Source organism: Pristis pectinata, chromosome 23 (assembly GCF_009764475.1).
Source record: "Pristis pectinata isolate sPriPec2 chromosome 23, sPriPec2.1.pri, whole genome shotgun sequence".
Classification (NCBI taxonomy): domain Eukaryota; kingdom Metazoa; phylum Chordata; class Chondrichthyes; order Rhinopristiformes; family Pristidae; genus Pristis; species Pristis pectinata.
Window position 1 is genome coordinate 2,014,856 of NC_067427.1, and position 17,735 is coordinate 2,032,590.

The 17,735-nt window shown below is 51.3% G+C and overlaps 1 protein-coding gene across 1 annotated transcript in view; it reads left to right on the top strand.

Annotated features, from left to right (window-relative positions):
• The first annotated feature begins 10,224 nt into the window (after positions 1–10,224).
• The window catches only part of cdk5rap2 (CDK5 regulatory subunit associated protein 2), a 121,394-nt gene continuing 113,883 nt past the window's right edge, over positions 10,225–17,735 (top strand). Inside the window, exons 1-2 of the mRNA XM_052037133.1 lie at positions 10,225–10,374; positions 16,191–16,261. Coding sequence (XP_051893093.1) covers positions 10,322–10,374; positions 16,191–16,261 — 124 coding nt within the window. The 5' untranslated portion in view covers positions 10,225–10,321. The remainder of the gene's footprint in view (positions 10,375–16,190; positions 16,262–17,735) is intronic.

A 17,735-nucleotide genomic window follows, 5' to 3' on the forward strand; every position in this document is an offset into this window, starting at 1 on the left:
CCAGGAGGTTTCACTCCAGACCTTGGACCCTTTCTCCCACCTTTAGAATTCCCAATCCATCTGGATCCCTCCCTCTGGCCTCCTACCCTCTCCAGGTTTATCACTAACTCCCGATGCAAAATTGACCGCCTCGATGCAGCAATCCTTATTACTAAGGACCATCCCCAACATTGTTATCAAACCGATTGAGAAGGGTGGTGCTGTTGTGGTTTGGCAACTGATTCTATTTTGTGGAGCCAAAATTCAGCTCCCAGACACTTCTCACATCTCCTTCTGGACCACAACCCCACCAATGAACATCAGGCTACCAGACAGTCAAAGACCTCATCTCCTCGGCAGATGTCTCCACATCCTCCAGACTTACAATCCAATGACAACACACAGCCAATTTCTACCTTCTACCCAAGGTCCCTAAGCAGGACTGTCCTGCACGCAGACCCATTGTTTCAGTCTGCTCTTGCCCTGCCAAACTTGTTTCTTCTTACTGGAGTCCATTCATTTTTCAGACCAAAGAGAGATCTAAATGGGGTGAGAAGCTCTCTCACTAGCGTGGGCTGCTGGACATGTCGCACAGCACTGCTATTAGCAAAACATGACACAGACAAAGAAACAAAATCTGCTTCAAACTGTCACATCAACACATTTAGTCTCTTCCTATTAGAGGTATTTCCTTTGTCCTACACAACCCTACCCCACCTTCTCTGCTATCGAAAACTAACTTGTTTTCTTTTTTTCCCAGTTCTGACGAAGTGTCTTGGACTTGAAACATTAACTCCGTTTCTCTATCCACAGATGCTGCCTGACCTGCTGTGTTTCCAGCATTTTCTGTTTTTATTTCAGATTTCCAGCTTCTGCATTTTTACTTTTATTTGCTATATATTTGGAGCAAAGCATCCCTACTCTTGGACTCAAGAAAAGGCCTAGTACTGTCTGTCTTTCTAATTGCTATACCTGTATCTTAACCTGAAGTGACTGGAGTACAAGGACACCAAGGTTATTCTAAACACCTTTCAACCTCCCCAAATTACAAAACATTACCTTTCCATTTTTTCTATCAAAATGGATAACTACACATCTTCCACATTCCATCTGCCACCTCCCTGCCCATTTATTTAATCTATATCCCCTGATGCCTTCATCATCCTCCTCACAGATCTTACCGCCACCTACCTTTGTATTATCGGCTTGGATATATTACACCTGATGCTTTTATCCAAATTAATAATCTTTTCACTCAATAAGTAGTGAGTGGGGCAGGGGGGTTGGTGAGAGAGCTGGACTGGGGAACTCACTACACACAGGAATCAGATATCTGCATTACGTTTTTAAAACGTAGCTGGACGAACACTTGGCAAGCCATGATCAGCACAGGTTTACTAATCAAAGGGCAGCACCTCCTCATGAGAGAATTAGCCTAGTGTTCTGAGGAATTGAACCAGGAATGTTTGGAAAAGATGTGCTAACCACTGAACTGGCACTTGCCACCAATCCAAATCTTAAATGTTAATTACTAGGGTTTCAGTTTTCATTTCTGATTATCTAAGCTGATTTCCTCTCAGGAGTAAAGACGTTATAATACATCTAAACTACTAGTTAAAAAAATATCTTTTTGCAGTATCCACCTTTAAATGTGGATGAGGTTACAACACTGAAGGATATATTTAGTTGCGATTGACTATATGAGATGGAGATGTTGTTTCTCCTCCACTTTTAGAATTGCAAAAGGGGTTTCTATTTTAGAAAATTCTTCATCAAATGCCAAATGTCATTGAGTGGTGATGCAGGCAGGCAGTCACTTCACTCTGCTTCTGATACAGTTCCCGTAAGTGTACAGATAAATACCAAATTAATCCCTCATGTTTGCTTCTCTATTTGACCTTTCGATCACAGAATTAAACCTTGCTGTTGGATTGAGCATCAGTTGTTAACACCATGAGAGGTCTGGCACCAGATGAGAGAGCATGGTCAGAGGGGTCCGGGCTGGGCCCAATACTACCTTGCTTCTTTTGACTGCTCTTTAATCTCTAGCTAAGGGTTAGAGACATGGGGTCAGCAGAATTCAAAGAGCAGTGAAATCTAGAGGCACCACTGCCTAACAACTGGAATTTAAAAACAAGTCATTAATAATGATGACCACAAAACTATCAGATTGTTGTAAAAACCCATCTGGTCCACCGTTGTCCTTCTGGGGAGGAAATCAGCCATCTTTACTGGGTCTGGCTTATCCATAACTCCAGACCCCATGCACTGATTGACCCTTAAATACTTTCTGAAATACCCGAGCAAATTACTGAGTTATCAAGGACAATCAGCGATGGGCAATAAATTGGTAATTGGTTTATTATCGTCACATCTACTGAGATACGGTGAAAAGCTTTTGTTTGCATGCCATCCAGACAGATCATTCCATGCAGAAGTACACTGAGGTACTACAAAAGGAAAAAAAAAGAACAGAATGTTACATTTACAGAGAAAAACAATGTCCAGATTCTGAAAAATGAATAAATCAGTAGGATCATGAATTGAACCAAGAACTCTCTGACCTAATTGGCCAGGTCACTGAGGGAGTTGAGAAAACTGTAACCACATCTCCACCTTACCACTATTTCTGTTGGAGCCAAGACATCTTGCTGTGGTTTGATTATCTGCTGGTCTGGCATCATTCTGAATGAGTACCAGCCTCCTCTAATTGGACATCAAGGTCAAAGCCAACATTGACCTTCTCGATGTTCAATTCGAGGTTGGTTGAGAGGAATGTGACAGCCTTCTCAGAATCAAGTGCGTAGGTGAGATAACTGACATGAAACTTGGAGACATACAGCACAGAAACAGGTTCTTCAGCCCACTACATCAGTGCTAACCATCAAACACCCATCTACACCATGTCTGTCTGGGCGTCCCCTACTGCCAACTTGAGGTTAAGTGCAGATTAGAGGAACAACACCTCATGTTCTGTCTTGATAGTCTCCAACCTGATGGCATCAACATTGACTTCTCTAACTTCCAGTAACCACTCCCCCCGTTTCACACCCCCACCCTGCCACTTTGGTTTTCCCTTATCCCTCTTTCCCCTCTCCCGCACTCACGACCTGCCCCTCACCCATAACTCCTCCATCTGGTTTCCCACTTCCTTCCTTTTATTCCATGGTCCACTGTCCTCTCCCATTGGATTCCATCTTGTTCAGCCCATCGTCACTTCCACCTATCACCTCCCAGCTTCTCACCTCATTCCCCCTCCCCCCCACCCACCTACCTTCCCCCCCCCCCCCCCCACCTGGATTCACCTAACACTCGCCAGCTCGTGCTCTTCCCTCTCCCATACCCTTTTATTCTGGCTTCTGCCCTCTTTCTTTGCAGTCCTGATGAAGGGTCTCAACCCAAAATGTCGACTGTTCATTTCCCTCCATAGATGCTGCCTGACCCGCTGAGTTCCTCCAGCATCTTGTGTGTTGCTCCAGATTCCAGCATCTGCCGTCTCTCTTGTGTCTCCATCTACACTAAATCATTTCCCCTCCTGCAGCACATTCAACTCCCTCCTCCCCCATTCCCCTGCCACCCACCTACACCAGTGGCCAATTAACATAACAACCAGAACATCATTGCAATGAGGGAGGAAACCAGAGCACCTGTGGGAAACACACGTGGGCACAGGAACAGTGTGCAAACTCCACACAGACAGCTCCCAAGGACGGGATTGAGTCTGGATCTCTGAGGCAGCAACTCTACTTACCGTGCTGCCCTAAACCCAATTTCAGCAAAAATTAAATTGAGAGGCTGTCATGAGCAACAGAAGGATACCCTGACCACAGAATTCTTGAGAACTACCAAGTGTGAGGCTTGGCAGTCCTCCTAGTGACATGGAAGTTGGACTAGATAACCATGTGGCCATAGCAACAAAATATACACACCATGTCAGTCCAAGCATGTAAAAATAGCACCAGAGATAGATGGACTTTTAAATCTGAAACAAACACAGAAAATACCAGAAATTGTCATGACATAGAACAGTACAGCACAGGAATGGGCTGTGTAGCTCGTGACGCCTGTGCTGATGATGATGACAATTTAAACTTCTCCAATCTGCTTCACGTGGTCCGTATCCCTCCACCCCCTGCCTGTTCATGTGTCTGTCTAAATGCCTCTTAAACGCCACTATTGTATCTGCTTTCACCACCTCCCCGGCAGAGCATTCCAAGCACCCACCATTCTCTGTGTAAAAAAACTTGTCTCGTACATCCCCTTTAAACTTTCCCCCTTTCACCATAAAGCTCTGCCCTCTAGTATTTGACATTTCCACCATGGGAAAAGGACTCTGTCTACCTCATCCATGCCGCTCATAATTTTATACATTTCTATCAGGTCACCCCCTCAGCTGCTGATGCTCCAAGTGAAATGACTGCCTGGCTGGATCACCACTCAATCCAAGTTTGTCCAACCTCTCCTCATAGCTAATACTCTCTAATCCAGGCAGCATCCTGGTGAACTTCTGCCCCCTTCCCAGAGCCTCCACATCTTTCGTGTAATGCGGCAACCAGAGCCTCACATAATCCTCCAAGTGTGGCCTAAACTTTTTGTACCACTGCAACATGACAAGTATGCCTTCTTTACCAGCTTATTTCCTCACATTGCCACTTTGACTTCCCTCAGATCCCTCTGTAAATCAGTGCTTCTCAGGATCCTGCCATTCACTGTATACCTTCCTCTTAGATTTGACTTCCCAAAGTGCATCACCTAACACTTGACTGGATTAAACACCATCTGCCATTAGTGGCAGCATCTGTGGAGAAAGGAAGGGTTTAATGTTTCCGGTTGATGATCTACCACATTAATCCTTTTTGATTTCGTGAATACAAGCTAGATGTCGACAGGTGGTGAAAATAGTGGGTGTTTTAAAAGAATCCACTTTCCTAGTGAAAGCCTTCCCTCCCCACCTTTCTCCTCTGAACATTTCTCCTCCCACAAAGACTGTTTCCACCCCCAAGAGCCAAACCTTCCACCTGAATCTCTCCCCACCCATCACCCCTTCCCACTGCAGCCATGCCGAATCTCTAAACTCTCTGTCCTTCTGAACAATCCCCCTCCCAATCCACTCCACCACAGCAGCTTCCCTCTCCTTCCAACACAAACTCTAATCTCCACCCTGCCATTACTGCTTCCATCCAACCCCAAACCCTCCACCCTCCCCACCCAAAACCTCTCCTCCTCCTCTGGATCTCAGCCTTTCCTCTCCCACTCCCCCAAAGTCTAATCCCCATCCCTCTTCAAATCCCTAATCATTCATTCATAATTCTTACCCCCCCAAATAAAATCCCTCTCCCACTCCAACTCCTATGTAACCTAACCCCATTCCTGTACCCCACACACTACCCATCCTCTACTTAGCCTTAATCCCCCCCCTCCCCATCCACTAACCTTCCCTCTAAACTCCAGCTCCTCCCCATCCTCTACTTCATCCCTCTAAAACCCTTCCCTATCCACTACACCTCCTTCCTTAAACCCTATCCCCCTTCCCTCCTGCATCCATTATCTCACCCCACGAAACATCACCCACTATCCACTCTTCCTCAAGCCATAAAACCCATCCCCATCACCCCCAAAATGCTAACTCCTCTCCTCTCCGCACCCACTACCCCTTTTCCTCTAAACCCCCTCCATTTCCCATCCACTACCTATCCCCATCCCACCCGCTCTCTCCGCAAACCCTACATCCCCTCCACTCTCCCATTTATTACCCCCCTGTACACGACCATCAAATCAGGATTAGGTGTTCACCTCTCGGTCCCTCAAGCCTCCTCCACCATTAATAAAATTATAGCTGATCTGATTGTAACTTCAAACACTGCGTTCTCCAACACCCTGGGTAACCTTGCACACCCACTGCTTTTCGAGTACCTATCTACCTTTACCTTAATAATATTTATAGATCTTTCTTTAAATAAGAAGACCAATCCTGTGCACGTTACTATGTGGTCTCATCAATGACCTATATAACTGAAGCATACCTTGGGGTATTTAATTTCCCTTGCAACAAACAAACTTATTCTGTTAGCTTTCCTAACATCTCCTCTCTGCTCACGGAGGGTGAATCTCTGGAATTATCTGCCCCAGCGGGTAATGGAAGCTGGATCATTAGAAGTACTTAAAGTGGAGGTGGATGAATATTTGATGGATCAAGGAGTAGAAGGGTATGGAGGACTGGCACAGATCAGCTCTGATCACATTGAATAGGGGGGGGGGGCAGGCTTGGGGGTCTGTTTGCTGGCTCCTGTTCCTGTTTTCTTGTGTTCTCGTAATTACTTGCCGTACCTGCATATTGGCCTGTTGTGAATCGTGCCCCACGATCTGCGATCTCTGACCATTCAGATAATATGCTGGGTTTTATTTTTCTGGTAAAATGGACAATTTCATTTCCCCACATTGTACTCCATCTGCCGAATCCCTCCCCGAAACCTTACACCCCCTTCCCTCCCATTATTCCCTTCCCTCGAAGATCACTTAGGAAGCACTCCCACAAATCCAAATTCCTCCCTTTGTACATTCACCATCATCTAAATCCAAAACCCCCCATACCCAAAATTCTAATTATCCTCCTACCCCTCTGAAATGTAATCCCTCTCTAACCCCATCTACAACCCTCTAAACCCCTCCCCATCCACTACCCCTCCCCAGACCCTTCTCCCCTCCATTCATTACCCTCACGTTCCAAACCCCTATTACCCCCAATTCCCCCCTCTCCCCACTTCCTTTCTCTTCTCCCTTCTCTCCCCCTAACCTTTCCTCTCCTCCTCTTTCTCTCCAGCTTTCTGCTCTTTTCCCATTTTCCTCCTTTCTCCCCTCCCCTACCCACCATCTCCCCCTCCTCCTCCCCCTACACCCTCCCCTCCTCCACTCCTCCCCTACCCACCTCTCCTCCCCCCTCCCTTCCTCCCCTCCTCCCCTCCCCCCTCTCCCCCCTCCCCCTCCCCCCTCTCTCCCCTCCCCTCCCCCCTCTCTCCTCCCCTCCCCCCTCTCCCCCTCCCCCCTCTCCTCCCCCCTCCCCTCCTCCCCCCTCCCCCTCCGCTCCTCCCCCCTCCTCTCCTCCCCCTCCCCTCCCCCCCTCCCCCCCTCTCCTCCCCCCCTCCCCCCCTCTCCTCCCCCACTCCCCCCTCCTCCCCCTCACCTCCTCTCCCCCCCCTCCCCCCTCCCCTCCTCCCCCCTCCCCCTCCGCTCCTCCCCCCTCCCCCCTCCTCTCCTCCCCCTCCCCTCCCCCCCTCTCCTCCCCCACTCCCCCCCTCTCCTCCCCCACTCCCCCCTCCTCCCCCTCACCTCCTCTCCCCCCTCCCCCTCCCCTCCCCCCTCCTCCCCTCCCCTCCCCCCCCTCCCCCTCCCCCCTCCTCCCCTCCCCCCTCTCCTCCCCTCCCCTCCCCCCCTCTCCTCCCCTCCCCCTCTCCTCCCCCTCCCCCCTCTCCTCCCCCTCCCCCCTCCCCCCTCTCCTCCCCCTCCCCCCTCCCACCCTCCCCCTCCTCCCCCCCTCCCCTCCCACCCTCCCCCTCCTCCCCCCCTCCCCTCCCACCCTCCCCCTCCTCCCCCCTCCCCTCCCCACCTCCCCTCCCCCTCCCCCCCTCCTCCCCCCCCCTCCTCCCCCCTCTCCTCCCCCCTCCCTCCTCCCCCCCTCCCCCCCCCTCCTCCCCCCCCTCCCCCCCCCTCCCCCCTACACCCTCCCCTCCTCCACTCCTCCCCTACCCACCTCTCCTCCCCCTCCCTTCCTCCCCTCCTCCCCTCCCCCCTCTCCCCCCTCCCCCTCCCCCTCTTTCCTCCCCTCCCCCCTCTCCCCCTCCCCCCTCTCCTCCCCCCTCCCCTCCTCCCCCCTCCCCCTCCGCTCCTCCCCCCTCCCCCCTCCTCTCCTCCCCCTCCCCTCCCCCCCTCCCCCCCTCTCCTCCCCCACTCCCCCCTCCTCCCCCTCACCTCCTCTCCCCCCTCCCCCCCCCTCCCCCTCCCCCTCCCCCCCTCCCCCTCCCCCTCCTCCCCCCCCTCCCCCTCCCCCTCCCCCCTCCTCCCCTCCCCCCTCTCCTCCCCTCCCCTCCCCCCCTCTCCTCCCCTCCCCCTCTCCTCCCCCTCCCCCCTCCCCCCTCTCCTCCCCCTCCCCTCCCCCCTCCCCCTCTCCTCCCCCTCCCCCCTCCCCCCTCTCCTCCCCCTCCCCTCCCCTCCCACCCTCCCCCTCCTCCCCCCCTCCCCTCCCCCCTCCCCCTCCTCCCCCCCTCCCCCCCTCCCCTCCCCCCCTCCCCCTCCTCCCCCCCCCTCCCCCCTCCCCCTCCTCCCCCCCTACCCCTCCCCCCCTCCTCCCCCCCTCTCCTCCCCCCTCTCCTCCCCCCTCTCCCCCCCCCTCCCCCCCCCCTCCTCCCCCCCCCCTCCCCCCCCCCTCCTCCCCCCCCCTCCTCCCCCCCCCTCCCCCCCCTCCCCTCCTCCCCCTCCCCCCCTCCTCCTCCTCCTCCTCCCCCCCTCCCCCCCTCCTCCTCCTCCTCCCCCCCCTCCCCCCCCTCCTCCTCCCCCCCTCCCCCCCCTCCTCCTCCTCCTCCCCCCCCCTCCCCCCTCCTCCTCCCCCCCCCTCCCCCCCTCCTCCTCCCCCCCCCTCCTCCTCCCCCCCTCCCCCCCCTCCCCCCCCTCCTCCTCCCCCCCTCCCCTCCCCCTCCCCTCCTCCCCCCCCCTCCCCTCCCCTCCTCCTCCCCCCCTCCCCTCCCTCCTCCTCCTCCCCCCCCCCTCCCCCCCCTCCTCCTCCTCCTCCCCCCCTCCTCCTCCTCCTCCCCCCCCCTCCCCTCCTCCTCCTCCTCCCCCCCCTCCCCCCCTCCTCCTCCCCCCCCTCCCCCCCTCCTCCTCCCCCCCTCCCCCCCTCCTCCTCCCCCCCTCCCCCCCTCCTCCTCCCCCCCTCCTCCTCCCCCCCTCCCCTCCCCCCCTCCTCCTCCCCCCCTCCCCTCCCCCTCCCCTACTCCTCCCCCCCTCCCCTCCCCCTCCCCTCCTCCTCCCCCCTCCCCTCCCCTCCTCCTCCCCCCCTCCCCTTCCCTCCTCCTCCCCCCCTCCCCTCCTCCTCCTCCTCCCCTCCTCCTCCCCCCTCCCTTCCCTCCTCCTCCCCCCTTCCCTCCTCCTCCCCCCCTCCCCTTCCCTCCTCCTCCCCCCCGCCCCTTCCCTCCTCCTCTCCCCCTCCCCCCCTCCCCTCCCCTCCTCCTCTCCCCCTCCCCCTCCCCTCCCCCTCCCCCCCCTCCCCCCCTCCCCCTCCCCCCCCTCCCCCTCCCCCCCTCCCCTCCCCCCCCCCCTCCCCCCCTCCCCCCTCCCCTCCCCCCCTCCCCTCCCCCCCTCCCCCCCCTCCCCCCTCCCTCCCCCCCTCCCCTCCCCCTCCCCCCCTCCCCTCCCCCCCTCCCCTCCCCTCCCCCCCCTCCCCTCCCCTCCCCCTCCCCTCCCCCTCCTCCCCCTCCCCCTCCCTCCCTCCATCCCCCTCCCCCTCTCCCTCCCACTCTCCCTTCCCTCCTCCCCTCCCCTCCCCTCCCCTCCCCTCCCTCCCTCCCTCCCCCTCCCTCCCCTCCCCCTCCCTCCCCTCCCTCCCCTCCCCCCCCCTCCCCTCCCCTCCCCTCCCCCCCCTCCCCTCCCCCCCTCCCCTCCCCCCCCTCCCCCCCTCCCCCTCCCTCCCCTCCCCCCCCCTCCCCCCCTCCCCTCCCTCCCCCTCCCCCCCCTCCCCCCCTCCCCCTCCCCTCCCCCTCCTCCCCCTCCCCTCCCCCTCCCCTCCCCCTCCTCCCCTCCTCCCCCTCCCCCTCCTCCCCTCCTCCCCCTCCCCTCCCCCTCCCCTCCCCCTCCTCCCCCTCCCCTCCCCCTCCTCCCCCTCCCCTCCCCCTCCTCCCCCTCCCCTCCCCCTCCTCCCCTCCTCCCCTCCCCCCCCTCCCCTCCTCCCCTCCCCCCCCCTCCCCTCCCCTCCCCCTCCCCTCCCTCCCCTCCCCCTCCCCCTCCCTCCCCTCCCCCTCCCTCCCCTCCCCCTCCCCCTCCCTCCCCTCCCCCTCCCCCTCCCCCTCCCTCCCCTCCCCCTCCCCCTCCCTCCCCTCCCCCTCCCCCTCCCCTCCCCCTCCCTCCCCTCCCCCTCCCCCTCCCTCCCCTCCCCCTCCCCCTCCCCCTCCCCCCCCCCCTCCCCTCCCGCCGTTGACGGAGGGCGATTCCGCGCATGCGCGCGTCTCTTGGCCGTTATCCCATGGTGCCGCGCGGGCGGCTCGGGTTGAAATGGCGGCGGCGGCAGTTTGAAGCGGCGGCGGGGTGTGTGAGGGAGCGCGGCCCGTGTGAGGGAGCGCGGCCGGCAGCCGCCGCCATGGACTCGGTGGCGGGCGAGGACCCGACGCTGCCCTTAGATTTGAATGGCAGGTGAGGCCCGGGGGGTCGTGGGGGGGAGGAGGAGCCCGGGGGGGAGGGGAGAGGGGTCGGGGAGTGGGGGGGGGGGGGGGGGGAGATGATGATGATGGAGGAGGAGCCCGGGGGGATGGGGAGGGCGCCGGGAGATGGAGATGGAGGTGGTGGTGGTGGTGGTGGTGGTGGTGGTGGTGGTGGTGGGGGGGGGGGGGTGTAGGAGGGGGCTGGAGGTCGGGGGGGGGAGGTAGGAAGGAGGGGGCCGGGGGGTGGGGGTAGGAAGGAGGGGGCCGGGGGGTGGGGGTGCTGGAGGGGGCCGGCGGCATGGGGATGATGGGGGGTTGGTGAGGGAGGTCTAGGCGGCTGGGTCCGGCGGGGGGACCGACCCGGCTGACAACAGTGTATCAGCGGGGTCTCGGTCCGGACTCGCCCTCTCCCACCCCCCACCCCGGTCTGAGCTCCAGCCGGGGAGGGGAGGGGGTGTGTGTGTGTCGCTGCTTTTGTGACTTCTCTACAACCCGAATCGTCCCGTTAACGGCGGTGGGCGATCAGGTCTATTGTGGCAAGTTGTTTGTAAAGAACAGCTGATCTCACCGTTAGGTGATACTTGCTCTGGGATTTGTGTCCTCCTCGTGTTGCCTGAGCGACAATTCAAACTACTGCCTAGTTTACGGCGCTTATTAGATCCACAACTTGCCCTCTGGCAGAGGAGATCTTTATGCTTGTGTTTTTTAAACAATTTTATTGCTTTGGTAGAACGTGTGGTCTTATAACATTCAGAATAAATATATGCAGACGTCATTTTATCATTCTGGTTTATTTTGAGAAATTAGACTGCAATAAGATGCAATAGGGAAAATATTGTAATTGTAACTGATAGTGAAGGGTATAAGTTACCTGGCTTTTGAGGTGAAAGATTATACTTGGTCGTTCAGTCCCTAAATCATACTGTTATAGTTGTGAAACAACCCATAGAAATTACTGAAGACTTGCATTTTAAAAATTTGCTTTGGATGTTTCGTAATCTTAAAATTTTCAGTGCACTTGGAGCAGTAAACAACATAATTAATGACATCACGTATTTAGTTCTTTTTATTATGTCTATGGTGTTGCTGGTATTTTTGCCGGAGATAATGTTGTTCAGTCAACTTTATGAACGTCTCCCGTTCCTGCGGTTATGGAGCTCCACCACTCGTATTACTGAATTCCAGGATGTTGACCCAGTGGTAAAGGAATGCTGATGTATGTTTGCCGTGTAACTTGAAGGTGAATTTGCTATTTTTGTTCTTGGTCAAGGAGGTATTGGAAGTTGAAGAAAATATTTTGTTCATTCTGTCAATATTATACAAATCAAAAACACTGGATTCTGGAACCCTGAAATTAATAATAAAAAACACTTGAAATACAGAGCTGAGGCAGCATCTGTGTCCAGAGTAACTGAGCTAATATTTCAGTCCATAACCTTCTCTGCACAGATGCTGCCTGACTTGTGTATTTCCAGTAGTTTCAGTTTTCAATGAAGCTCTTTGATGTTGGGATTATGTACATGTTATCAGCTTTGATAGTATTTTGTGTGACCAGGAGGAGAGCACTTCTTGCTGATCCTGAAGAAATCAACCTTTGGCTTGTTGGTCTATTAGTGAGAGTTCAGTTGGTTGAGTGGTGTCACAACAACGACCTTGCACTCAATGTCAGCAAGACCAAGGAATTGATTGTGGACTTCAGGAAGGGGAAGTCGGGAGAACACACCCCAGTCTTCATTGACGGTCCTTGGTGGGATGGGTGAGGTGAGCAGCTTCAAGTTTCTGGGTGTCGACATCTCAGAGGATCTATCTTGACCCAACACATTGATGTAATCATGAAGAAGGCATGCCAGCAGCTCAACTTCATTAGGAGTTTGAGGAGATTTGGTATGTCACCAAAGGCTCTTGCAAATTTCTACAGATGTACAGTGGAGATCTTTCTGACTGGTTGCATCACTGCCTGGTATGGAGGCTCCAATGTGCAAGATCCAAAGAGGCTGCAGAGGGTTGTAGACTCAACCAGCTCCATCACAGGCACAATCCTCCCCACCATCGAGGTCATCTTCAAGAGGCAACGCCTCAGCATCTGGGTCATGCCCTCTTCACGTTACTACCACCGGGGAGGAGGTACAGGAGCTTGAAGACTCTCACTCAATGTTTCAGGAACAGCTTCTTCCCCTCTGCCATCAGATTTCTGAATGGTCCATGAACTACCTCATTATTTCTTTTCTGCACAATTTGTTTTTGTAGCTTGCCTTTGTCTTACACTGTACTGCTGCTGTAAAACAACAAATTTCATGACATGTCAGTGATAATCTGATTCACAATACCTCCAAGGAATGAAAAGCTGTACCTTTGTGTACAGTGTGAGTGCATTAATGGGACTACAGGTAGATTGTCCCTTCCTACAGGGAATAAAGAATTTTGACTTAATCTATATATCTCAATGCCATGAAATACTTTTGATGTATATTAGAAATTTATGGCAAGTAGATCCCCCAATGAGATGTGACTATATATCCTTCAATCTACATCACAGATGGTTTAAATAATAGGAGGTCGTTGCTATTCAAATGTAATGTGATCTTGAATATCTGTCTAAAGGACAGAATATCCCAGTATAACGTATCACATGAAATTGCAACACTCGCTTGCACTGAAGTGTCAGTCTAGATGATGTTCGTGGCTCAACTAGGGCTTAAAGCCATGATCTTGGAGCTTTGTTAGGTTTTACAAATTGAACCAAGGCAAACACCTGTTCTGGCAGGGACCATTCATACAAATATTTCACTGTCATATTTAAAAACCTCAAATTGTAATCCTATTCTTTTAAATGTGGATGAAAAATATAGTAGTCAGGTGCTAAAAAATTATTTTTGAACCTTTTTTAAAATCACCTGGTTAAGCTGGGCACTGCACCTTGAGGATAGCAAGCCCAAGTGGCCTGTTTCTCTGCTGCAGAATTCTCTCCGTAGGGACGTGAGGGGCACAGGGTGCTTGAGTATGATGTAAATGCGGTGACTTCTGATACCAAGAGGAGTAGGTATTGTATATCTTTGCTAAGAATTACCAAGAGCAGAGTTGAAGTGGAAGACGGAGAGCCAGAACAACCTGAAGTGCAAGTTCAAATCCCACTGTGGCATCTGGGGAATCTTTTCTTTGCATTTTAAAGTAATAAAATACTCGTAACAAACAGTAACTGTGAATCTGTTGGATTGTTGTAAAAGCCCATCTTATTTACTGGTGTTCTTCAGGAAAAGAATAATGTCCTCCTTGCTCAATGTGATTTAAAATAAAAACAGAAAATACTGGAAATGCTCAGCAGGTCAGGCTGCATCTGTGGGAAGAGAAACTGAGTCAATGTTTTGGGTCAGAGAACTGATGATCTACATGTGGCTTCAGACCCACCAATGTATTTGACTCTTCTGACCTTTCTGAAATGACCTAGAAGGACATGTTTCAGTTAGGGATGGAGATTAACTGCCAGCAATGCCCATGTCATGTGAGGTGATTGGGGGGGGGGGGGGGGGGCGGTGGCGGGTGGGGACAGGTTGGGCTTTTGGTGCAGCAAATGCAAGGAAGGAGATAAAGATGGATGTGCTTTTAACCATGTCCCCATTTTCTCTACATTTATCCTGTTCTGTTTTTTGTTGTGGGATGTTTTATGAAAGTTGCTCTAGACCCATTTAGCTCAGAGTCCATGCCAGCTCTTCTGAAAGGCAATGCAGTTTGTTGCATGCTTACTCTTTTCCTTGTTTTTTTTTCTTTTGCTCAAGTATTTATCCAATTTTCTAGTTGCTGATTACTATTGAATCTGAATCTATCATCTTATTGGGTAGTACATCCCAAATTGCAGTGTGAAAATTGGCTTGTGTAACTTGTTTTAATAATCCTTTTTACACCATTTATAGAAAACTAGTGCAATTAGCAGGCAATAAACTAGATTGTACTTGAGAGGGGTAGGCATGGACTTGATGGGCTAAATTTACGGTAACTTTTCATAAGATTGCTGTAGGCTTATTGAGCTATTTGAAACTCAAATGGAATTGAAGTGATGGAAACTTTGGAGTTTTTGATGTGTATACTTGTATAAATTGAACAGACATTCTTTTTTAGTGTCAGGGCACAGAAATAGGCCCTTCGGCCCATCTAGTCCATGCCACCTGATCTTCTGCCTAGTCCCATCTACTTGCACCCAGACCATATCCCTCCACACCCCTCTCATCCATGTATTTATCCAAACTTCTACCTGTTACAAATGAAGCCACATCTATCACTTCCACTGGCAGCTCACCACAGAACAACATTAGCTATCCTCCAGTCCCCTGGCACCTCACCAGTGGCTAAGGACGTTTTAAATATCTCTACTAGGGCCCCTGCAATTCGGCCCCTGTAGCCTCCCACAGAGTCTGAGGGCACACCTTGTCAAGCCCTGGGGATTTATCCACTTTAATTCTCCTGAAGACTTCTAGCACCTCCTCTTCTGTAATCCAGATACAGTCCGTGACCTCTCTACTCTTTTGCCTCAGTTCTATAGTATCTGTGTCTATCTCCAGTGTAAATATGGATGCAAAAAAAAATTTGTTTAAGATCTGCCCCATCTCTTTCGGCTCTATGCATAGATGACCATTCTGATCTTCAAGAGGACCAATTTTGTCCCTTGCTATCCTTTTGCTCTTAATATAGCTATAGAAACCCTTGGAATTCTCTTTCACCCTGGCTGCCGGAGCAACCTCATGTCCTCTTTTTACCCTCCTGATTTCTCTCGTAAGTGTTCTCTTGCATTTCTTGTACTCTTGAAGCACCTCATTTGATCCTAACTGCCTATACCTGATGTGCGCCACCTTTTTCTTTACCAGGGCCTCAATATCCCTCGATAACCAAGGTTCCCTAAACCTGCTAGCCTTGCCTTTTATCCTAATAGGGACATAAAGATTCTGTATGATTTCACTTTTGAAAGCCTCCCATTTACCAAGCATCTCTTTGCTGGATAACAGCCTATCCCAATCCATACCTGCCAGATCCCTTCATCAAAATTGGGCTTACTCCAATTTAGGATCTCAACCCAAGGGCCAGTCCTATCCTTCTCCATAATTATCTTGAAACTAATGGAATTATGATCACTAGATCCAAAGTGTTCCCCTATGCACACTTCTGTCACCTGCCCTATCTCGTTCCCTAAGAGGAGATCCAGTATCATGCTCTCTATAGTTTGGACCTCTACAACTGATTAAGGAAACTTTCCTGAACACATTTGACAAACTTTACCATCCAATCCCCTTATAGTATGGGAATCCCAGTCAATATGTGGAAAGTTAAAATCACCTACTGTTACAACCTTATTTTTCTTGCAACAGTCTGCTATCTCTACAAATTTGTTCCTCTAAATCCTGCTGACTGTTAGGAGGTCTATAAGATAGTCCCATTAATGTGGTTATCCCTTTCTTATTCCTCAGTTCCTCCCATATTGCCTCAGTAGACAAGCCCTCCAATATGTCCTCTTCGAGCCCTGTTGTGACATTCTCCCTGATGAGTAATGCCTCCCCACCCTCTCTATCATGTCTAAAACATCAGAACCCTGGAACATTGAGCTGCCAGTGTTTTCTTGTGTGTTTGTGATATTATTAAGAAGTTGCTATATACTGTGGACTCTGTCAGCTAAAGGAGATTACCATATGTGGATTTAAATAGAGAAAAGGATTGTGTTGTTTAGTGCAACCCTCAAATTCTACAGATTAAGACCTAGTTTCTGTTGGTCTGACCTGTTTTTATTTATCTAATCATTTGATAATTTTTGTTTTGCTTTTCTAGCTCCAATGTTTTCAAGTTGCCAGATATTACTGTGGCTGAAGACACTGGTGGTATCAGAGAAAATGCTCTTGGTAGGTACATTGCTTCAGTTTAAATGCATCTTCTGTTATCTGCAGTGTAGGAGTTAACAGCACATGGCTATCTCTATTAACATAGTCCACAACGTTTCATAGAATATTTTGAATAGGTAGTGGTACCAACTCCAATGCATCCCTCTCACCCACCCCCCCCCCCCACCAACTTTCTTCACCCCCTCTATGTAATGACCACAGAGACCCGCTGATTTGATCTGTAACTGCATGCATTCTACCTGCTGCTCAGACTGCCATCATGTTCCATAATAACCATTTGCATAAGTAACTCCAATACCATAGATTTGACATGTTTAATGCTGAAAAAGATTCTTATCCACTGTCTGCATATTATTCTGTTGTCCCTGATGAAATTGCCTGTGAATGGATATGGGATATTTCGAAGATCTTCCATCCACTTAATCCAAAAACCATTCTTCACTGAATGAAGTAATCCCACCTGCCTTTTAAAGCCAAAGCACATTCTGTCAAAGAGAAATCCATTGTTTTCTTGGTTACAATTCGTGGTTTCCTCTCGCTCAAGATCTCTTGCCCCATGTGTGGGAGTGAGCCCTTTTCTAAAAATTATTTTAAACCCATGGAAGTTGTTATCTTCTGTCTTTTAAGTTTTTAGAGAATTGTAACATTGATTGGCTTCTCTACTACATTTAACAATACCGAATCTGTAATGATGTTTCCATAATGTCACTAAAATGGAAATGTTATGAGTAAAGTATGTGTTGCTTGGTTGTACCACCTGAGTGACAATTGAACAGGTTGCAAATCAAGAAGAAACTGAAGCTTTTGGAAATCAGCAAATGACAGAAACACTCCACAGGTCTGGCAGCATCTGTGGAAAGAGAAATAATTAATGTTTTGTGTTGAAGGCCCTTCATCAGAACTGATGACTCTATTAACGGGTGTTGCACTTGAATAGATTCTTGGGTGCTTTTAATATGAGTGTGTTGAATAAAAATAATTATTATTCATTTGGATTATATTATTGTTCAAGTTCAACAAATGAAACAATCTACTTATTTCCATATAGCTTCACTTTCTGCCAATTTCCACCCATATCTCACCATCACGTGGTCAATCACTGACCCCAGCTCCCTTTCAGGATTACTATATCTTCACCTTGGGAATGGATTAGTGTCCACATCCATTATCGGTCCACAGACTCCCATAGCTGTCTGGATTACACCACCTCCCACACTACTTCCTGTAAGGATTCTGTTCCTAGTTTTTCTAACATCATTGCTTCAGTTCTAATGATAGCACATTCCATATCATTGCCTCTGAGATGTCTTCCTTTTTTACTTTCTTAACAGTGCATTCCCCTGTACTATACCTTAACTACATCTCTCCTATTTCCCACACTTCTGCTCCCCTCCTACCCAGAGCAGATTTGAGGTTCCACATGTTCTTGCCTCGTACTACATCAGCTGCCATATTCAATGCATTGTCCTCTGTA